The sequence below is a fragment of the Grammomys surdaster genome, unplaced genomic scaffold (genome assembly GCF_004785775.1).
Source record: "Grammomys surdaster isolate TR1022 unplaced genomic scaffold, NIH_TR_1.0 265, whole genome shotgun sequence".
Classification (NCBI taxonomy): Eukaryota; Metazoa; Chordata; class Mammalia; order Rodentia; family Muridae; genus Grammomys; species Grammomys surdaster.
Genome location: NW_021604706.1, coordinates 2,784,838 through 2,808,296, shown reverse-complemented (window position 1 = coordinate 2,808,296; position 23,459 = coordinate 2,784,838). Strand labels below are relative to the sequence as shown.

Here is a 23,459-nt window from a genome sequence, read left to right as displayed (position 1 = left end):
TGTGTGTGTGTGTGTGTGTGTGTGTGTGTGTGTGTGTGTGTGTGTGTATGTGTGTGTGTCAAAAGGAAAGCTCTCAGTGAAGCCAAACCTGAGCATTCTTTGAAATTGAAGCTTCCTCTTCCTACCTCTTCTTCAGTATTTAGTTCCTTATACTATTTATTTCCTTATACTTAGGTAGATCTAACTCATGATAATTGTGTATGTATACTTTGTCTCTTAGTATCTGAAATGGCTTAGTATTTGAAATGGCTTAGTGCTTAAGTGTCCATACTGCTGTCCAGAGTAATTTGAGTTTGGGTCCCAACACTCAAGTCAGGGAAATTCCAAATGGTAGCCAGACATCTCTGCATAGGATCAGGGCAGGTGTAAATCATCCAGGATGCAAGCATTTCTTGAAGTGATGAGAAAGAATCATCCTCACAGCCCTAAGTGGGGCCCATTTTGCTCTTTCTTGTTTCTTTTTTCTAGGCTCAGCGACAGCCTCACCAAGGACTCCATGAATATCAAGGCCCATATCCACATGATGCTAGAGGTGAGAGCAGCTAACTCCACTCCACCCTTCCAATATTTTTAGGGTGATAACCTGAAGACAAGAGAAAGCCAAAGAAGGGAGGGGTCATCTTTCCTTCTATATTGAAACCAAAGAAGTGAAAAACAGAACAAACCTGGGACAGGACCTGGATCCACCCTCTGTTCAGTATATGTTGTCCTCTTTTACAGGGACTTAGAGAACTACAAGGCCTGCAGAATTTTCCAGAGCCATCTCCCCATTGACTGCATCTTCCCAGCGTCCAATATTAAAGAGCCTGAATGCCTTGGAATCACATAGCCGTTTTTTCCCCTAATTCTCACTAATTGATTAAGTGCCCTAGAGACCAAAATTACTGAAAGACCCATCCTTTCTGTAGAACCTCTAAAATGTTCTAGAGGTCTTGCCTCCAACTTGTGTTTTCCTCCTGACTTCATGCTTTACCCTGTTTTGTCACCTTTTGAACCGTGACCCTGCTGCTCACACTTGAATTCCTTTTCCTAGATATTTGTATCTGTGTCCTTTGCATTACCATAAAGAATGGACTGATTCATGGGCTGAAGATGAGGTTCAATTGGTAGAGTGCTTGCCTATCACACATGAAACTTTAAATTCAGTCCCCAGTACTGTGTATAAGCTGAGTGTGTGGCACACCTGTGACCCCATCACTCAAGAGATAGAGGCAGGAGAATTTTTTAAGTTTAAGGTAATCCTAGGCTACATGAGACCCTTGAAACAAATTTTTAAAGTTCCAGTTCAAAGCAATTTGTTTCCATGGCTGTCAGCTTTTTACTTCTGATCTTAAGGTTTATTGTCTCAATAATCCAGTGGTCATCCAGGTACCCTAAACAACACTACCGCCCAACCCTTGATTTGGTCCCTAAATAGTAGTTCCAATAGTTCTAAATAGTTCTAGTTTCCACCAGTAGGCAGAAATCCTGCCTTCTCTGCTGCAGCCCCTACAGCCTCGGTTTAAGTTCAATCTTAGATAACTAAGAACCACCCTTATAACTGACTGCAGCTTGACTCTGCCCTTGTAGACAGTTAATTTCCACCTCTCAACTCTTCTGTATATCTGGCAGCCATTCCGGCCTCCTCCCTCTGCTGAATTCTAAATTCGTCTTGCCTAGCTAATTACCATAGCGTTACCCGCCTACGTGGAGTCGAGCCCTACCCTGCTGCTATTCCCCTTTCTAAAGAAGTCCTGTTTCCGCTGAACGTATGGTGTGCAGCACCACCTACTTTGGTGTTTTGGCCGCTGTCTGGGAGTCTCCACCAATCAGCTGAAAACAGAGCCCATCTACCACCATCTTCTGGGACTGTCTGTCTGCCATCAATCTCATTTAATCCAATCGGCGTGAACTGGGCAACCGCCCCGCCCCAACCTTTGCTAACCAGTCCTCTTTGACCCAATCGGCGTGCGGCGCTAGCGCCGCCCAGCACCTCTACAGATTCAGTTGGCCACCCGCAGTCCATCAATCCTCTAAGCCAATCGTGTCACCTCTCTGTTAGGATTCCACCACCACCACCAGGCCCTGAAGCAGTGCTGAAGATCTTTGGCATTTTGTCCAATCAGCGAGCAGCCGGACACTTGGCTCCTCCCACGAGGGCCCACGTGAGCGGTGGGGAAACGCAGGGGCGGCTTCTGGTTGCTGCTTCTGCCCTCGCCGCCACCGCCGCCGCCGCCGCCGCCTTGGAACCCGGGCCTGGGGGGCGGTGGGGCCTCGTATGGAGCCCCCGCCCCCCGGAGCTGCCGCTGCCACCGCCGCAACACACGCAGGTGAGCCCCAGGCCCACAAGGTGAAGGGCCCTGTCCATGACCCCACGTATCGTCGCCCCCGCGCAAGGGATGTGGCTTGGCCCAGCCTGCCGGTGTTCAGCTCCACTACCATCAACTGATTGCCCCTGTGTGTGCATTGCCTGTTCCTTTTGCCTTTTATAGTGGATCTGATCGTGGTTTGACATCCTGCTGTCTGTATAATGGATCGGTCTGTGAGCTTAGGATTTTCCCCACCCCAACTTAATGGATTCGTCCGTGGTCTTGCCCTCCCCAACCCCCACTTATTGAGAACCAGTCCAGTCCCCCTTTAGTAGTACTTGTGTCTTAAAGTGTTTCCATTTCCCCTAGCCTCAAATTTAAGAGGAGCCTTCTGTGGCCTTGTTTATTGAACCCCTCATGTTTATTGTAGTGAATCAATCTGTGGCACTGTACCCAATCCAGACAGCCCATATTTGTTCAACAGTGAGTCCATCTAAGTTTACATTATTGCCTCCTCGAGTCCCCAGTGCATAAGCCCATGACTTTACCCACCTCCTCCCACTTCCCCCATCTTACCATGAATTAGTTTGTATGCTTGCATTCATATCCCTCTAGTTATCACCGCCCTAACTTTTCTCCCTTATTTGTAGACTCCAGTCTTTGGGCTGTTTCCCAAAGACTGGAGTGGGTCAGTTTGGTGCTTGGGTTTTTTTTTTTTTTCATTTTCAACAGCCCAGTCTATGGCCTTGTCCTATCCTTCATTTTAACCAATCATTATGTGATGGCTTTTCTTCTCTGTGGTTGTATAGGAATCAGTTTAAACCATATCTCACTTTTGTAATGGATCTGTTCAGAAGCCTTTTGCTACCTTAGTGTTTCCATTCTCTCATATCCTCAGAGCTTGCATTCATCCCCAAAGAAGATAGGCTTTGTGTTTTATTTCTCTCTTCTCCATGTATTGGGTCAATCTTCTCTGCCTCCATCTCTTAGGAAGTCCTGTGCACTTGTGAAACCCAGGGACTTTCATTGTATACCATGTTTCCTCATAGACACTTTTCCACTAGACATTTTACTTTGCTACAGTTCTCAAATACAGTAGTGGTACTGATGTTAATGACAGTTGAATCTAACCTTTGTACTTTACACTTGCTATGTACCAGGCAGAGTGTTCTATAGTCTCCAGCTTGTTTATTCTTCATCATAGCCCTGTGAGACAGGTAACTGAGAAAACTAGGGCATATGGAGGTTAAAAACCTTACTCAGAGATAGCCCAATAACTACTTAGATAGAAGAATACTTTTGACATGCCCCTCTCTCACCTCATTGCATCCCATATGAGGGCACATTCCTTAAGAGCCAAATTAGATCCAATTACCAGGCTTTTGTTTCTGCTGTTCTTTCTGCCAACAGAGTTGTCTCCATTCTATACTGGTCTCAGGACCCATCGCCTCAAACCCCAACATGAATGGCTTAACTACTTTCTCCCTGTACTGAGCTAAAATGGGGGTGTCAGAACTATATCCCTTCCAGTGTGAATAAAAAATATGTGGGTTAATTAAACAAGTCACCTCTCTGACCTTACCTCCTTCATCTCCACATTTCAGACCTATGCTATAGCCATGCTGACCTCCTCCTCACTGCTTCTCAAAAACAGCAGGTACAGGCCAGCCTCAGGGCCTTTGCATTAGCTCTTCTTTCTCCATTAACACTACTCCCATATCTCTGTATGGTAACTTCCAAGGTCTTGTATACTTACCATACTCAAAGGAATTTTTTTCACTACCCTTTGCAGGGAACACACTAAAGACATTTCTAAGAATGTCTTTTGATTTGTGAATAAAATGAGTGCAAAAGGATTTGTTTATGGAAATGTGATGTTGGTGATATGAAAAGGCACAAATAGAAAAGATTCAGAGAATGTTTTCATGTCTTTGCATCTTGGGTACTGTTATTTCAGTAAAACATTTATTTGTCACACTGGTTCTTGGGATATAATATGTAAAAGTCCATATATAAAAATGTTTCAAATGATGTTTTTGTGTGAAACAAAGTAGTCAACAATCTCCTCACCTTGACCATCTGATTTTGCATACCCAGCAGGATTCAGATCTCTCCTGCTTGCTTTGTCCCTTGGTACTCTGTCATGGTTAGACACGATATATAGTTTATATACATGTCTGTCTCTCCTCCTCAGAATAGACATCCTGCGGGGACTTTCTTTAATCTGCCTATTCAGTATTCTACTTTCATGTAAAAATGTACCTTCCGTACAGTAGGTACTTGGAATAATCTGTTGCACAAATTAACATGTGTGGGGGGTGTAGTATCTAGACTGTGCATGGTGGTTCACAGCTATATATTTCCAGCATGGAAGACCAAGAGAGAATTCACAGGAAATAAAAACTAGTCTGGGTGACATAGCGAGTTTCAGACCAATCTGAACTACAGAGTGAGATCCTGTTCCAAAACTGGCAATGAAAATTATATCCCAGACATCACCAAGGGGGGGTGCAGATAAAAAAGAAGAAAGGGGAATGTGAGAATTAAGATTTAGTTGTGACTGTTTAAATGTTAACAGCTATTTACTAAGCACCTAGTGAGTACCAGGCATTCATTCTAGATGCTGGAGATATGGAGAAGGAAAACAGGCAGAAATCCCTGTACATAGCAAGCAGGCATTACTAAAAGTGAGGAAAACAGACTGTATAAATAGGTAAAATTGGATATCACATTATACAAATGCTAAGGAACAGACATAAAGTGGGGCAGATAGGACTAGAGTATCAAGATGTTTGAAATCTTAGAGACAAGACATGCTACACTTGGAAATGGGACTCATGAATTAAGGCCTGAAAGAAACAGAGTGGGGAGCCATAATGTGAAAAGGAAGAGTGCACCAGAAAGAACACTCAGTGCAAAGACCCTGAAGCCCAGATTATGGCTACCATGTTCAAAAGCTAATGTGGCTAGAAACAGTTTGAGGGGAAGAGGTAGAAGACAAGGTCATAGAAATGATGAAAGCAAGATAGTAGAGTCCTACAGAAAGTTGAGGGTAGGAGGAGAAGGATGACACACAACCTAAGGGCTAAGGTTTATTGTGTTTCTACCATGCACTACAGACACTTTTCTAAGTACTTTACATATATGGGCACATTGAACCCTCATTTTTTTAAATTATTTTTTGATTTGAGAGTAAAATCCTATTTTACAGATAGATATTCAACAAGGCATAGAGAGGTTGAACAACTTGCTCAAAGTCACACAGACAGAACAGGGCAGAATGTGAGGCTGTGACCATCAGGACAGAACAAATTTGCAAGGACAAACAAGTTACTCCGTGCATTGGATCATACAGAAGAAAAATTGTACCTGGCAAGGAACATTGTGTGCCTCAAGTAGACACTTGAGAGCTTTTATATATACTTTTCCCTTTACCAAAATTAACCTTCTCATGGACATCGATATGACTTGCTACCTCCCCTCCACCAAACATCACTTCCTCAGAAGTATCCTATTTGTCACTCTGAGATCTTGCCCGTTTATGTTTTCTTCTTAGAGAACTGGCCTTGAGTGGCTAAGGGATGCTGAGTTTTGAACTCTTGACTGTCAGCATCCAGCATCTCATCCAAGGGTGAGACCTTAGACAAGTTACTTAACATCTTTCTCCACACTTCACTGACTTGTCTGCAAAATGGAGACAGTAATACAATCTACCTTTTGGAGGGTCTTATTATTTTGTTTTCTTCTTTTTTGAGACATTTCTTACTGCCCTATGAATGTGTGGATTATCTTAACATGCAGGGACTACTGTCTGTTGTGTCTTAAGCTGTTTTGAGTCACCCAGCAAATGAGGTGAGGAGTGGAAGGAAAGCCTTCTGGGAAGGGCAGGTGACTGGGATGCTTGGTAGGGCTTATGTGAAAGAAGCAATAATCAAATTCAGCCCGTGTCTTTGATAGGTTAGACACTAGTTGGGTAAATTTCACTCAGCTTCTGGGTTCTGGCATAGTTCGGAGGAGGTGGTGAAATTGCCTATCTTTGCCACTAGGAGTCGCACTGCACTCTATAGGCCTCTGAAAGAATCTGTTGTTGGGAATATTTAGTCCCTTAGAGCTCTGAAGAGGGGATTCTGATCCACTGTCCCTCGGCACTGTAATATGGACAGCTGCTAACACTGTTTCTGCTAAATGAACCTTGAACTGGCTCAGACATATTAGGATCATACTGTAATTTCATGCAGATTAAAGAATAAAGCTATAAATCTAAATCATAGGTTCTTCAAAACTTAAAAGGTTTATTCTTAATCCTTAATCCAACAATCCCAGCCAGGTGGACAGCTGGTTGATTAAGTCCCATTCTTGCAGGGACTTAAGCAGGTTCAGGGATAGTTCCAGTTTGATTATAGGAAAGGATAATGGTAAGATAACAGGTGAGCAGTTGAGGTCACCTCCTTCTGTTGAGGTGATATTTTGTTTTGCTTTTTTTTTATTGAACATAGATTTCTCTCTTCCTCCATGTATGTATGTGTGTGTGTGTGTATATATATAACAGTTTATCCCCACCTATACTCCTCCTAGTTCTTTCCCACCTCCCCTCCCATTGGAAAACAAACAGTCAGCAGGGTAGTCATGATGTGGTACATGCCTTTAATCCAGAGCAGCCAAGACAGAGAAGCCCTGTCTCACAAAAACAACAACAAAAAGCTGGGCAGTGGTAGGGAGTAATTTTAATCCCAACACTCAGTAGGCAGAGGCAGGTGGATCTCTGAGATCAAGGCCATCCTGCTAGTTCCAGAACAGCCAGTACTATACAGACCCTATCTCAAAATAAGAACAGGAAGGAATAAGGGGGGAGGGAAAGAAAAGAAACAGGCTTCTAATGGATAATAATAAAATATAATAAGATAAAACAAAAAGAGCCCAAGAGAAAGCCTAAGAAACAGAGACTCATTTGTCTGAACACTAAGGAATCCCATAAAATCACTAAACTGGAAGCCATAATATATACCCAAAGGATCTGGTGCAGGTGGTTCAATGCTCAGAGCACTGAAGCTGGTCATGCTAACCCATGCCAAGTATCTCAGTACTTGGGAGATGGAAGCAGGTAAACTAGCTCAAGGTCATCCTCAGCTGTATGGCAAGTTTGGGGCTACCCTAGGCTATATAGACCCTATCTCTAAAAATAAATGAATAACAAAACCACTTAGACCCCTGGAGTATGATACTTGGGTCAAATGCAGGAATTGTCACAATAGTGTGGCATAGCAAAGGCACTTGGACATCTTTTGCCTTATGTAAAATTAGTGATATTGTAATAAGAATATCTCCTTCCCAAAAGGAAAAAAAATGCTTGTTTTTCTGAGTTGGGATGAGAGATAAGTGAGTCAGTGCCTACAAAAATAACAGCCCATGCATGCCTTTATCTAAACCCCATAGACCAGATGTATTTCAGAATTGTGAATTTTTTAGTTTAGAAAGGTAGCATGGTGCACATATGATATGTTACATAACACCCTCAGCCAGCTCTGTCACCAGCTGCTTTTAGATCTCTGCACCAGAATGTATGAACATTCATACTAAGCAACAATCAATCAATAAAAACCAAGATGGGGCTTGCTTTTTTTTTCCAATCATGTTTTGTTGCCAAAAGAATTAAAAAGAAGCCTTTGTTCTTAGAGCGTTTTGGATTTAGGGATAACAGAAAAAAAGATTTGGGAACAAATTAGAAAATATCTAAGCTTATTTCCCAAGCATGTTATATTTAAAATTCACACAATGATAATGGTACATGGTCTATTTTATAGATGAGTATATTACTATCCCTGTTTCACAGATGAGAAAATTTGTGATACAAAAAAAGGTTAATGAATTTGGCCAGGATCTCACAGCTAATAACTAGCAGATCCAGGATTTAAACCATAAAAGTCTAACATTACAGTTAGGTTGATTGTGCAGTAGGCAAGATGTCTTTCTGCTTAGAGTAGTGCCTGACATAATGTTAAAGAGTAAATACATGCTTGTTTTTAAAAAGGCATAGGTTTAGGGTAAAACTCTGTGATAAAACGTGTGCTTACCATGTATAAGGCCCTGGATTTGATCTCCAGCACTGCAGAAAGCAGTAGCTGCCTTGTATGCTAGAATATGTGTAATCTCAGCACTCAGGAGATAGAGACAATAGCATCAGGAGTTTGAGGACAGCTTGAACTACATAAGACCCTATCAGAAAACAGTAACAACAATGGCAAAAAAAAAAAAAAACAAGGATTCATGTGTCTCCATCTTTTCCTGGGGATCTGATAGCCTTTAATGGTTACTTCAGTGGTATGGCCACCGGTAAGGTGTCTATGCTTCTGAAAACAAACCTTCACCTCTGCCTTTGTAAGTGACTCTACTGAAACTCATTGGATCACAAAAGAAGTCATAAAAGATGAAGAAGCCTAGTTGGGAAGAAGAAGGCAATCAGTGGGAAGGGAGGGGAACACAATAGGGTAATGGAGGTAAGTGCAATCAAAGTCATTATATTAGAAATGTTATAATGAAATCCATTATGTATAATTAATATGTGCTCATCAAAAAGAACATTTTTAAAAGCCTAAACCATACAGAGAAAAATGGGGGATTGAGGGGCAAAAAAGAGTAGGCATTCAGATTTAGGAAGGCTCCATAAAGCAAAGGACCTTTTTGGTTTTTTTTTTCTTTTTGAAGACAACTGCTCAAAAGAGGAAAGGAACCCCATGTGCAGTGAACAGTGTTTGCAAGGGGCTACCAAAAGGCACATCCTAGAAGAGTTAATGGGGTGATGGGTGGGTAAGTAGGTAGGTAGGTAGATAATGCCGGTCAAGTCGTGGACATTTCACTAGTTTTCAAGTCCCACTATATAAATTATCTCTAATTATCTCCTTGAAAGTATACATTTCTGTAGGTGCATTGATACACACCTGTATTCTCAATACTCAGGAAGCTGAGACAAGAGTTCAAGACCAGCCTGGGCTACATAGTAAGACTCTGTCATTTAAAAAAAAAATTACACATTTATCATCTGATAGTCTCAGAAATCCAACACTGATCTCACCAGACTAGCATTAAGGTCTTAGCAGGACTTTTAATACTTTCTAGAAGAGGTTTGTTTCCTGCTCATTCAAGTTGTCCCTTAAGTTGTAATACTGACGTTTCCTTACTGGCTTTAGGCTGAGAGTCATTCCAGATTTGTGGAGCTGCCCAATTTTCCTGTCTTAGAGCCTTCTCCTGAATCAGGAATAGGAGGGAAAGTCCTTCTCCTGCCATTCTGCCCCTAAACTCTGTTTTAGCCTCATTTTTCTGTTTTTAAAAGAGCTCATACAGTGGTTGACCTCAAATAAAACCAGATTGATTGCTATATCTTAAGGTCTGTAATCTTAATTTCATCACAGAATTCCTTTTTGCTATCTATATATAACCTAGTCACAGACTCCAATAACTAGGATATGGAACTCTTTGGGGCTCAGGCTGTATTCTGTCTTCCCTCTGGCTCCTAAAGATTCATATTTATCAGGGCTGGACTGAGGACTCAATATAAAGAGTGTTTGCTGCTCTCACAGAGAAGCAGAGTCCAGTTCCCAGCACCCACATTGGACAGCTTATAACTGCCTAACTCGAGCTCCATGGAATCCATTGCCCTCTTCTGGCCTTCCTGGGCACCAGCACACATATTTACATATAATCACACAGACTTTCTCACATAGTTTTTTCTTTTAATTCTGTTTTTATCACACGTGTGAGATACAAGGGGCATCCAATGCTACATGAGGGAGCTTAGGACACAGTTTAGGGAATAGTAGTGAGATTTAGGAACAGATGTGGAGGCAAAGAAACAAGAAAGGAATCATTTTTGCTGTCTTCCAGGTACTCCTGGGATGGCGTGAGTCCTTCCCTAGTGATGGACCCATCTGTGACGCTGTGGCAGTTTCTGCTGCAGCTTCTGAGAGAACAAGGTAATGGCCACATCATCTCCTGGACCTCACGGGATGGTGGTGAGTTCAAGTTGGTGGATGCAGAGGAGGTGGCCCGGCTATGGGGACTGCGCAAGAACAAGACCAACATGAATTATGACAAGCTTAGCCGGGCCTTGCGGTACTACTATGATAAGGTATGGCCTCAAAGACCAGGAATGGAAACCCTTGAAATTACTGTCAGAAAAACTCCGTTTTTTTTCCTTTTGAGGCAAGGTCTTATAATGCAGTCTAGATTTGTCTGGAAATTAACTATGTAGCCTAAGCTGGCCTCAATTTTACCGTCCTCCCATCTCTACCCCCAGTTCTTGGAATTATACTTCTGGCCTATAAATTTCATTTTGTTGTCTCAATTAGTATAGCTAAAGCTTTGAAGACAATATTAAAATTTACTAAGTTTTGCTCTATCCTCTAGTTCCCTGCATGCCTAGAGATAATAAGTATGTTTTTCGGGACCCTCAGACCAATGTTAAGTTCCCCTAGTCACTCTCTATATAATCTTCTCTTACTACAGAATAATCAATATTCTTATTCCTAGACTCCAAACCATCCTGACGTTATAATACTAAGTTTCCTTACTCCATTTTCTAGAATCCCCAATATCTTTAATCACGTGTTTTATTTTGTTTTTATTTTTGAGGCAGGCTCTTTCTGTTGATGAAGATGGCCTCAAACTTGCATTCCTCTTGTTTAATCTCCTGAGTACTAAGATTACAAATCTTTGCCTTTAACTAAATGATCCAGAAAAAAACATTTGTAGTGCCAGCTCAAACCCACTCCTCTTAGATTTCTAGAGCAGCACTTCAGTATCTATATCACTTGCTTTAGTTCATCATCTTACTACTGCAGCTCAATTTTTAGATTTTTCCCATCTTACACTCTCAAACTCCCAGGTCTGCATTATATCCCCCCCCAATATTTGCACTAATTATTTTATATTTATATTTCTTCAGTGTAAACATCGAAAACAATATTAATAATTATCCCTTTTCCTTCGTTTTCTGAAAAATACAAGAATACCCTATAATCAGCATTAACACATTCACTAAAATGCCTAGTGCCCCATATTCTTCATGCCCCCTCCCCAAATAGTTCTCACCTGTGCTTTCTGTCCTTGGTAATTTATGGCATATACTCCAGTTTCATATATTACTCTTTCAGTTCAAACCTCCAAAGTAATACCTTGTTCTGTCCTCTGAGACCACCAAGACATCACTGAAACCTTCTAAATCGTATGTGTCCTAAGATACCTCAAACCATGTTTTCTGACCCACCCAAGCAAACCTTACTATCCCCCTCCTCGTGGTTACACCAGCTTCTCACTCTCTTCTCTAATTACTGCCCGTTACCTCATATTCTTAGTGCTTTAGCTTACATATCCAGAATGATACTAATAATGAAACATCATCTGTCCTCTTTTCTGATGTTTCTTTCTGTTCTAGTCTATTTTCTTATTAGGATACGCATGATGATCAAAAGGAAAGTTCCTATAGTTCCATGTCACATCCATCATTGAGGGAAGCCAAGAGAAGAACTCAAGGCAGGAACCTGGAGGCAGAAACTAAAGCAGAGGCCATAGAGCAAGCTTACTGGCTTGCTCCCCCATGGATCACTCAAATGTGCTTTTTTTTATACTACCCATGACCACTTTCCCAAGGGTGGTACCACCCTAAGTATGCTGGCCCCTACCACATCAATCAGTAATCAGTAAAATGCTCCCACAGACTAGCCTACAGGCAATCTGATATCAGTAATTTCTTAACTGAAGGTCCTTCCTAGATAACTGTAGTTAGTATCAAGTTGACAAAAAGCTAACCAGGATATTTGACCCTTTTTGTCGTCTTGACACCCCAATATATCACTATTAAAATATAATCGTTAACTTTGTATTTATCCCCAAGATCTCATGTTAATATCAATATCACAAAATAAAACATAACTTTAAGTCCTTTTAAACACATCAAAGATTATCTAGTATCTCTCAACTGTCAGCTCCTATAAAATAAAAATTAAGTACTCTCTTACTCCAAGAGGAAAGAGCCAGTTACAATCAAATCAAAACAAGACCAAATTCTAGCAGTGTCGTTAAATCCTGCAGGTCAACATCTGGCACCTGGGACTCACTCATGATCTTTTAGGCTCCAAAGAGCTTGGGCGGCTCCATTTCTCCAGCTGCACCATCTCCCTGAAACCATATCATACTTGCACCATTCCAAGCAGTGGTCCCACAGTCTTTGCTTCTCCAGTAGGCTGCAACTGAGAATGCACCTTCACCACTGGCCTCTTAGCCTCTCTGCAGGGACTCCAACCCTATCATATGGTACTGAGTCCTAGTTTCTTTCCATGACCCTTTCAATCCTGGAACATCTATTGAAACTGAGGCTTCATCTTCACCAGTGACTTCTCCTGGCCTCTCAAAATTACCAGGCCTCGGCTGTTCTCCACAACCCCTAGGTGTGCGGTTTTTATGTCAAATACCATGTGGGAGACTCTTCTTACATATTTCCAAGTTCAAGCTACCAGCATAATATGCATACTGGCCTCCTCTGGACCACAGGTTCTGTGTACAGAAACACTTTCTGAAAGATTTCACCTCAGTGATGCTGATCTCTCCTTACTCACAGCTGATTTTTGTCAGCCTCTGCTAATCAGTGTCGATTGTCCCAGTAAAGCAAAGGTTTCGCTTCAGTGGTGCTGGTATCTTGTTAATCACAGCTTATCCTTCAGTTCCAGGTAACCAGAAACCACAGAGTTTTAATACAAAATATCACATAAATGACCCCTATAGAGACCAAAGGGCTCACAAACTTCCCTCTGAAGCTTCACAAGCCATCTCCACTGCTCTCAGAATTATCTTCCAAGTTCCCTCGGCATCTCATCTAAAGCTCTAAACTGTAAGCTCTTGCAGCCCAAAGTTCCAGATACTATCACAGCCCTTTCTAAAACAACATGTCACTGCAGTAAGCCCTCTCTGGTACTGGTACCAATTTCTGTCATAGTGTGCTTTCTATTGCTGTGATAAACACCGTAACCAAAAGCTACTTGAGGAGGAAAGGGTTTATTTTACTTCATCTTTAAAAATCCACTATCTCTTGCCAGTGAGATGGCTTAGCAAGGTTCATCATAGGATGAAGTCAAGATAGGAACCTGGAGACAGGAACTGAAGCCAAGTCCATGGGGAAACACTAACTACTTACTGGCTTGCTTTTCATAGCTTGTTCAGCTACTTCTTTTATACAGTCCAGGACCACCTTCCCAGGGAAAGCACCACCTACAGCAAGAAAATGCCTAATGGCTTGCCTAAAGACAATCTGATAGTGGCATTGTTTTTCTCTTCTTAGATGACTCTAGCTCGTGTTGAGTTAACAAAAACAAATAACCAACACATTTTCTCTGCTCCATATCAGCATCGCTAGCTTTTAAAAATCCACTGTCTCTAGCCAGGGAGATGGCTTAGCAGGTAAAGGCTCTTGTTGCCAAGCCTGAGAACCTAAGTTCAATCCCTGGGATCTACATACTGGAAGAAGACAACCATCTTCTGCAATTTGTCCTCTGACCTTTACATGTGCTATGGCACACTTATACCCCACAATCAGTCAGTCCCCCTCATTTCCCCTCCCCCAACAGTCAGTCAATACATTTTTAGAAAAGCCCTCTGTATCAATCATATTATCTATTTGTCTACACTAATTTAGTCTCTTCCAAAATGTATCAGTTACTTCATTTTACTGTTGCAGTCCTGTTAACATTCTCAAAACCTGACTCTGTTAAACCCAGGTCCATAGATCTCACCTATTCCTCTAAATTGGTCCCTGATGAAATGTAGTCAGTGGGGAAAGGGGAATTAGACAGATGAAGATGAATGACAGAAAAAGAGTTAAAGGGAGATGGGTGGGAGGGACACTAAAGAAAGAATGGGTAAAGGAAGCCCAGAGAAAGAGTTGAAACTGGGGAGGGATGCAGAAAGGGGGAAAGAAAGGAAAGCATAGAAAGAGATGAGAAGACTCCACATGCCTAAAAGAGATGAGTGAAATAGGAGCAAATGGAAAGACATCAGGAGAAGAGAACCAGCTCTCAGGACCCTCCATTCACCCTGTTCTTCACTTCTCAGAATATCATCCGCAAGGTGAGCGGCCAGAAGTTTGTCTACAAGTTTGTGTCCTACCCAGAGGTTGCAGGGTGCTCCACTGAAGACTGCCCACCCCAGCCTGAGGTGTCTGTAACCTCGGCCGTAGCAATGGCCCCTGCTACTGTCCATGCAGGCCTAGGGGACACTGCCACTGGAAAGCCAGGAACACCAAAGGGTGCAGGAATGACAGGCCAAGGTGCCTTAGCACGAAGCAGCCGGAATGAATACATGCGCTCGGGCCTCTATTCTACCTTCACAATACAGTCCCTGCAGCCACAGCCACCCCTTCATCCTCGGCCTGCCTCAGTACTTCCCAACACTACCCCTGCAGGAGTACCAGCACCTGCCTCAGGGAGCAGGAGCACCAGTCCAAACCCCTTAGAAGCCTGCTTGGAGGCAGAAGAGGCTGGTCTGCCCCTGCAGGTGAGTATTGGAACTTAGAAATTTAGGAAAGGGCTTGGAAAAGAAGGATGCATCATTGTGAAATGAAGCACGAAACTCAGAATAGAGATAGGTGTCCTGGTACAGTACATAGTGGTGGAAGAGGATGCAAGTTCCCTCAAAAAAATAGATAAGAAGGAAAGTTATGCCTCTCCTGATTGCCATGCTTTACCAATTATCATAATCACTAGAGTGACCTCAAGGTTTCTTGGGCGCATTTCCAGAGTTTCTGATTAATGTGGGTATGAGGATGGATGACAGTGGTACCTCTAGAGTCTCACCCAGGGCCTCTGCCCCAAAGGATCTCCACTCCCATTAAATCCATGGCCAGTTAGAGAACATGCTGCATGTACAGCCTTGTCCCAATACCAAATGCCTTTCTAGAGACACCCTTGAATGACCCACAGAAAAAGGTTTTACACACAAGCAATTCTATGCATTCTCTTTGTGCACATCCCTTTTCCAGGTTATCCTAACCCCACCAGAGGCTCCAAACCAGAAGTCCGAAGAGTTGAGTCTGGACCCAGATTTTGGCCGTCCACAGCCCCCAGAAGTCAAAGTGGAGGGGCCTAAGGAAGAATTGGAAGCTGCAAGGATTGGAGGCTTCAGTCCAGAAACGGTCAAAGCTGAACCAGAAGTCTCACCCTCGGAAGGCCTGCTGGCTCGACTCCCAGCCATCCTAACAGAGAATACAGCACAGGTGTGTGGCCTCTCCACTTCCACCACTGAGATCACCCAACCCCAGAAGGGCCGGAAGCCCCGGGACCTGGAACTTCCGCTTAGCCCAAGCCTGCTGGGTGGCCCAGGACCCGAACGGACTCCAGGATCAGGAACAAGCTCTGGTCTTCAGGCACCGGGGCCAGCGCTAACGCCATCCCTGCTCCCCACACATACCTTGGTGAGTGTCTAGCTGAGTAGCATTGGCACTGGTAACTTACAAGCTGCTCTTAGGCTTAGGCTGAAGTGATAGTCCTAATGAAGAAGGGCAAGTCTGAGGACTTTGTGGCAGCCTGACTCCCTAATGCTTTCCACAGGGTTTGTATATTGGGTTTCCTAATGAGGTATATGGGTGAAATCTAAGACTGGGAAGTTGAGTTCTTCTGGTGGTCACTTACGAGGTTTGAGAGCAGTGCATGGAAAGAATCTGGTGGGATAGTCTTGCCTATTGAAGTCTCAGTAACAGGAGGTGGACTCCTAGGTGTAAAGATTGAGGAATGTCATAGGCATGGTCTTAGTATTTATACTCTAGGTCTATGAACTTTTGAGGAGTAACCATGGAAGTCTGAAGGAGATCCATGAAGAGGTACCGAAAGTAAGTTCTTTCCATCTTCTCATACTTGTCATCTGTTCACTTGACTTCCTGCCACTCCATCTCCACAGACCCCGGTGCTGCTGACACCCAGCTCGCTGCCCCCCAGCATCCATTTCTGGAGCACTCTGAGTCCAATTGCACCCCGTAGTCCAGCCAAGCTCTCCTTCCAGGTAGGATTCCCTGCCCCTATGTTGGGAAGGTTAAGAGTTACTAGCATGGTTCTTACCCATGACTTCTCCTTGTTTCTTCCCCCAGTTTCCGTCCAGTGGCAGCGCACAGGTGCACATCCCTTCCATCAGCGTGGATGGCCTCTCAACCCCCGTGGTGCTCTCCCCAGGGCCCCAGAAGCCATGACCACCACCACCACCCCTTTTTTGGAGTCCATCCATCTATGCTCCTGAACTCTCCAGTTAGCCATCTCAAGGAGAAACATAGTTCAACTGACTTATGCTCTGGTTGTGGTGGAGTGGATATTCTTGGGAAGGAGGATATTTCACTAACCCTTCCATCCAAAACAGACAACTTCTTTCTTCTTTGCCAGCCTCCCAGTGGCCGCCCTTACACGTCTCCTACTTACTTCAGTGGTGGGGCGGTTTATTTATTTATTTTTTGAAGGCCACTGGGAAGAAGCTGGCCCAACCTTTTTAAGGGAGTGGATAAGACATCTTCCCCATATCCTCCCCATTTTTTCCTAAAACAAGACAATCAGGGTATGGCTTGAGAAGAACCTTTCTTTATTTATTTCTCAGCCTGCCCTTGGGGAGTTGAGGGTGCCCTGTCTTCATTTTGCGACATGGGTTGAAGAGTTAGTCTGTTTTGTTTTATTATTCCTGGCTGTATCCAGGGAGCACTTGTACGATGTAATGGTTTGGGAGTGGTAGCCAGGGAATCAACACTGTTAAAATAGGAATTGCTACCTCCCCAACCTTCTTCTCAGTAAGCTTGTTCTTTTCTCAAGTAACCTTTTGGCCAGGGAGGAATATTCCTTTTGTTGTTCTTCCCCCTGAGAAGCCATTCCTTTGTCTGCCAAATTTCCTGGGGCCCTGCCTATTACCTCCCAATGGAGGGTTTTTTGGGGTGGTGGTCCCCGTCTGGGGGGCCCCTCCAGCTAGAACTCCAGGTCTCTGTCCCCCACCCCCTTCCATTTTGATAGTATAATCTATTTTTAAATGGGGCTTTTCAATAGGGGAGAGGGAAACGTCTCTTCCTATATCAGATGGGTGGGTAGGCGGGTGGGTGGGAAGTAAGGGATTTGGAGGCAGTCTTCCTGCCACCCCCAAGTGTTTATTTTTGATATCAAACGTGTATTTTCAGCTCCCTCCCTCCCAGCCCCCCAATTTCCTGCAGGCGGGTTACAAAGGACCCTTTTAAGTGTCCCTGGAGTTGGGAGGGAGAAATGGGGACATGGAGCCTGTCTTATATCAATTTAGGCTGGAGGGGGGTAGATAAAAAGACTCCCAGGCTCACCTCCTGTCAGCACTGGCCCAGACCAGGCCTGAAGACCTGGGTGGGGGTTGGTGATTTGGGGGACGGTGCTATACTCGTCTCCACTGTTTGTTTTGCTTCCCCAAAATGGACCTTTTTTTCTAAGAGTCCCAGAGAATGGGGAATTGTTCCTGTAAATATATATTTTTAAAGGTGTTACTGAAAACTGTTGGTATTTTTTTTTCTTCTGGTGTCGCCATAATGAGCCATGACAGCCACAAATGTATGTGAAGAACAATAAGGGCCAAGCAAAGATCGACTGTGAGAGAGGCAAAATGGTGGCATATGTCAGAGACTGATACAGACTGCTGATTGGTAACCAGTGTGATGAAAGAAACTGAAAAGTTTTAGATTTGTGTGTGACAGGCCAGAAGTGTGACCACAAACATTTTTGTGCATGTGTATGCATGGTCTTGTGTGTGGCATGTCCCCTAGAACACTGTCCCCTCCTTTGAGACAAAGTCTCACCTTTTCCTAGATTTTACCAGTCGGGATACACTGCCTGACTAAGCCTCAAGGATCCACCTGGTTCCACCTCCCAATTCTGGTATTACAAGCATGTGCTTCTATGCCTGGAATTTTTACCTATGTTGTAGGGATCAAACAGATGTCCTCATGCTTGCAAAACAAGTGTTTAATTGACTGGGCCATTTCTCCAGTCCCAACCATTTATAGGTGAAAAGTCACACTATTTAATAGCAGACAGCCCTCAGCATTTGAGAAATGGTTTGTGTGTGAAATCAAGTCATGGAAGTATATGTTTAAGACGTTGATTGTGTGACCCAGGTGGTGGTGGCACATGCCTGTAATCTCAGCACTCGGGAAGTAGAAGCAAGTAAATCTCAGAGTTCAGGGCCAGTGTGGTCTGTAGAGCAAGTTCTAGGATAGCCAGGACTACACAGAGAAACCTTGTCTCAAAAAAAGGAGGAGGAGGAAAAGGAAGGAGGAGGGGGAGAAGTTGTTGATTGTGTGAGAGAAAATGATCATGGGGCCCAAGAAGTGACTAATAAGACATAGGTATGAGACTGTAAAATGTTCCATAGAAACCACAGGAAAGACAGAGAAATGGATGGGCTGTGGCTGCTAAAATCTAAAAGGCTGTGTGTGTGTGTGTGTGTGTGTGTGTGTGTGTGTGTGTGTGTGTGTGTGAGAGAGAGAGAGAGAGAGAGAGAGAGACAGACAGACAGACAGACTGACTGACTGACTGACTGACTAAATATGTTACCCTGCAACTAGTGGGTAGTAGCTAGTTTGCAATTAACAATCGCAGCTTCCCCACAGGTTCTGGTGAGACTAAGGAGCTGAAACACAAACCTGTCTTTGAGGAGAAAAGAAGGACTGTTCACATGGGACCAGCAGTACCAAGGGCTCATAGCAGTTTTGAGAGAGAAACTTGACAACCAAATGGTGTCTGAGAAGTATGTAAGTCTGAGAAACATTTCATAAAACTGAATCAAACCATATGTAAAGAAAACAAAATGAGACCGAGCCAATGAGCTACTTACTATATGACCACGATCAGGGGATATGAGAAACTTAGAGGCTATTAAGTGTACAAATGTATCCATGATAGTTGACTATAGGAGGAAAATAATGGTGTGCTTGATTGACTAGGGCATGGGAGACTGATTGCAGGAGGCTTAATGAAAGCCTTATAGCAATTGTGAATTAGTGGCCTCATATATCAGAAGTGGACTGAGGAGAAATGATGGTGAGACTGAATAGGTGGGTGGGCCAAGTGTCTGAGAAGCTGTACATATCTGAAATACTTTGCTGGCATGGTGGCTCATATCTCCAATTCTAGCACTCAGAAGGATGAAGTAGGAGAATCACTATGAGTTCAAGCCTAGCCTAGCTATGTAGTGAGTTTAAAACCAGCCTAGGCTATAGAGTGAAAGCCTGTCTCAAAACAAAACACAACCCTGTGAATAAAGGAGTCAACATGGGAAAAAGTGACTGAGAAGAAATAATCATGTGAGGAAGATGGTATCTGAGGTAATGTGCCTTTGTGTGTTCAGGTGACAATCTTCAAAGGAGACTGTAACAAGCAGTAAATAAAGAATTTGGGTAATGTAACTTAAGTGGCTGTAAAGAAAGAAAGGAGAGGAGAAATGCTGATTGTATATGTGCAAGAAACTTCATGGGACTTACTGGTGACTGCATTAGTGATTACATGTAAAAAAATGTTAGGCCAAAGGAAATAATTCCTGTGATGGTGGGTCTGTTCAACATGTGATAAAACTGACCTAATGAGAAAAAGTACTGGTGATATTAACTGTGTGTGTGTGTGTCTGTGTGTATGTCTGTGTGTCTGTGTGTATGTCTGTGTCTGTTAGTAGGAGACTAAAGAGACAATGATACCCTGAGTAAATGATGGTGGCTAAGCCACAATTATATAATCAAGCATACATAAATATGTATGTACCCAAACATGGTGGTGCATGCCTGTAATCCTAGCACACAGGAGGTAGAAGCAAGATGAGGCATTCAAGATCATCATTGGCTATATCATAAATTTGTGGGCAATGTGTGCTACATAAGCCTGTTATCTGAAAAAAATGAACACAAAATCACATGTAGGTCAGTTGAGATGACTCAGCAGTTAAGAGAACTAGCCACAAAAGCATGGTAACCTGTTTATCATCCTCAGAATGTACATGTTAAAAGGAGAGAAGCGATTCTCAAAAGTTGTCCGCTGACCTAGTAAAATAAAATGGGGCCAGCAAGATGGCTTTGCGGGTAAAGGCACTTACCATCAAACCTGACAACGTAAGTCTAGTCCCTAGTCGGAGGAAAGAACCAACTCCTACCAATTTGTTTTCTAACCTACACACATACACAAACAGTAAACAAATAAATATAATATTTGACAAGTATGTGAGCCTGTTCCTAAGAGGCTGTAGCAGAGACTAGAAATCTGTATATAGGTAATATACATGCATATATGACGTGAGAGAATGTGAATGAAATTAAGTGAAGCCGTGTCTCAGAGATCACAGAATGAATGTGCCAGGGCCTCCTCTATTTGTTCTCATTCTCTACAAGCCTCTCCAGCTCAGTCTCCTGAATTAGCCTCCAATTCTACAAAACTTGAAATGCTGGCCTTTGCCCAAAACTCCTTCCTCATGAATTGTCTCTAGATAGACTTGTCTGGCCCTAGCACTTGAAATAGATGCTGGAAAGTGATGTCCACTTTTTAAAAATATCCTCTTAGCACTTTTTTTTATTCCATATATTGATTGAGCAGATGTTTATTGTTTGTCTGGTATCCTAAACACCTCATAGCTAACAAAATGGACAGAAATTTCTGCCCTTCTCAACACTCAGGATTTTGACTCAGCAAAGTTGCTATAAGTTCAATGTCCACTTGGGCTATATAGAAAGACCTTATTTTAAGACAACAATTGTATTGATGTATGTGTGTGAGAGAGACAGAGACAGAGACAGAGACAGAGAGAGAGAGAGAGAGAGAGAGAGAGAGAGAGAGAGAGAGAGAGAGAGAGAGATATTCAAGCCTATAACCCCAGATATTCAAGAAGGTTGCCATGAGTTCAAGGCCAACCTGAGCTAAATAGCAAGACCCTAGCTCATCTGCCTTCCCATTTAAAAAAAAAAAAAAAACTTCCTTTGTAGGGTTGATATTCAGGGAAACTGACAGGACAGATAAGTAAATTATATCAGACAATAATAAATAAAACCAGACTCTCATTCTTCATTTAAGTAAGGAATCTGAATTTGAATACCTCAGAAGTGTGTGGGGAAAGCTGTTGACACCCTTCATCCACAGGGACTATAAGGATTTATGCTGTATAGGAACAAAAGAAATACTGATCCTAACATTTCTGGGGCAAAAGGTGAATAATGCAGCCAGGCAGAATTTCAATTTTGTTTTCACAAGATAATAGCACTGACAACTGTAGTCTTGGAATCTTGACAAGATTCCTTTGTTCAAGGCACACAGAGACAAATATACTCTCAGAGAACAAGATACTTCTGTGGTGGATATTAACAGAATAATATTGTTTTAATAGTAACAGGATAATAGTAACAAATTTTATCACCCCTACCCAAATCAAGAGTAGATTATTGAGGGACTTTTATTTTAACACCTGATCAACTTATTTTTATCTTAATTTAATTTGTAGACTGGTGCACATCTGTGACTGCAAGAGAACAAGTGTCACCTTTCTCAAGCTCCTTTTTGTGGATTATACTGTTGTTTTTATTTACGTCTTTATTTTTGTGACACTGGGAATCAAACCCAAGGTCCAGCTGGTGCTAGGTAGACAGTCTATCACTAAACTACATCCCCAGGGCACAAGGATGCTAATTTGAAAGCAGGTTCTACAATTTCACTCACTGAGGCTTGTTTTTTAAAAAAATTAAAAGCAGGTCAGTGGAACTCAGATTTTCTTTGGGGAAAATGAGCTGAAGATGGATCAGTCATTAACAGTAAACAGGCACTGTAATTTTTTTCTCTAGATATGACCCACAAGAACAACTAAAAAGGGACCAGGGACCAAAATAGTGGTTCTCAAAAATGTACTTCCAACCACTATCAGTGTCTCCTGGGAGTTTGTTAGACATGCATTAATGGAGCCCCACACCACGCCTGTTGAATGAGAAATAGGTAGGATCCAGCAACCTGCAGTTGGATCAAGAAGCCCTGTGGATGATTCTTGTGTTTCCTAAGGCTAGAGAGTATTGGCATCCAAGAAGGTCACAGGAGAAGACCTTTCTGGAAGAATTTTATTGCTAGTCTCCGCTTGTAGAGTGTAAGTCCTTCAGAGGCAGTGATTTTTTTTCTGTCTTGTTCTCTATTCCATCTAATGCTGAGAACTACTTCTGATGCTCAGTAGGTGCTCAATAATTGTTGAAAAAACTAATTTAGTAAACACATCCAGGCACTGTTCTAAGTAGTTTCATTCTCGGTCTGTGACAGATCTAAGCTATGTCCGGTACTGTAAATGTGTACTGCGTATCAAACCTAATGCTGTTCACATACTAGGCAAATGTCATACCACTGAGCTAAACCCCCTAGCCATTCCTTTGCTTGCTTGCTTGTTTCTACAACAGGATCTCATGTACCCTATCTTCAAATTTGCTGTATAACCAAGGATAGCCTTGAATTTCCGATCCTCTTGCCTCTACCTCTCAATTGCTAATTTATATGGTGCTAAAGAACAAACCGAGGGCTTCATCGATGCTACAGTAGCACTCTACCAACTGAGCTACACCTCCAGCCACCCCTAGCCTTTAAAAGTTTTTACTACATTTATTTAATTGGTGGAGGCACTGCACATATGTGCCACAGTGCACATGTGGAGGTCAGAGGGCAACTTGAGGAAGTCAGTTCTAGCCTTTCTCCATGTGAGCCCTAGGAATTAAATTCAAGTCAACAAGGTTTTGCAGCAAGCACCTTAATTGAGCATTCTCACTGCCCCTTTTAAAAATTGTATTTTTCAGACAGAATCCCACAAAACCAGCCAGAGTAGCCTTAAACTCAAACTGTAGCCTCAGCAAGCCTTGAATTTTCTCCTTGTTTCAACCTCCAAAGCAGCTAGGATTACAGGCCTGTACCTCCCAGGGCCCTGTTTATGGACACATTTTACAGAAAAAGAAACAGGCTCACAGGAGAATGTTATCTGCCCTAAGGTACTCTAATAGAATGTGGCCCAGCTGTTTCTTCTCTACCCCTATAGACTCTAAGGGTTTCTTCAGATGCCCCCCTTGGGCAATGGTTATGCCCGAACCTCCCCTCTTCTGAATCGCTTCCCACACAATGCCACTTCCCTTTTTCACTTCCCTTGCATTACCCT

General features: G+C 42.8%; 2 protein-coding genes across 2 annotated transcripts in view; both read left to right on the top strand.

Annotated features, from left to right (window-relative positions):
- Positions 1 to 1,080, top strand: part of Uxt (ubiquitously expressed prefoldin like chaperone) — a 9,206-nt gene extending 8,126 nt beyond the window's left edge. The window contains exons 6-7 of the mRNA XM_028776098.1: positions 469 to 532; positions 721 to 1,080. Of these exons, the coding sequence (XP_028631931.1) occupies positions 469 to 532; positions 721 to 774 (118 nt within the window). The 3' untranslated portion in view covers positions 775 to 1,080. The remainder of the gene's footprint in view (positions 1 to 468; positions 533 to 720) is intronic.
- Positions 1,081 to 2,139: 1,059 nt separating this feature from the next.
- On the top strand, positions 2,140 to 17,806 carry Elk1 (ETS transcription factor ELK1). The gene is made up of 6 exons (XM_028776097.1): positions 2,140 to 2,309; positions 10,167 to 10,410; positions 14,385 to 14,825; positions 15,310 to 15,741; positions 16,224 to 16,325; positions 16,411 to 17,806. Exons 2-6 carry the CDS (start codon positions 10,201 to 10,203, stop codon positions 16,507 to 16,509), a joined length of 1,284 nt encoding a protein of 427 aa, XP_028631930.1. The 5' UTR covers positions 2,140 to 2,309; positions 10,167 to 10,200; the 3' UTR covers positions 16,510 to 17,806.
- The last annotated feature ends 5,653 nt before the right edge of the window (positions 17,807 to 23,459 follow it).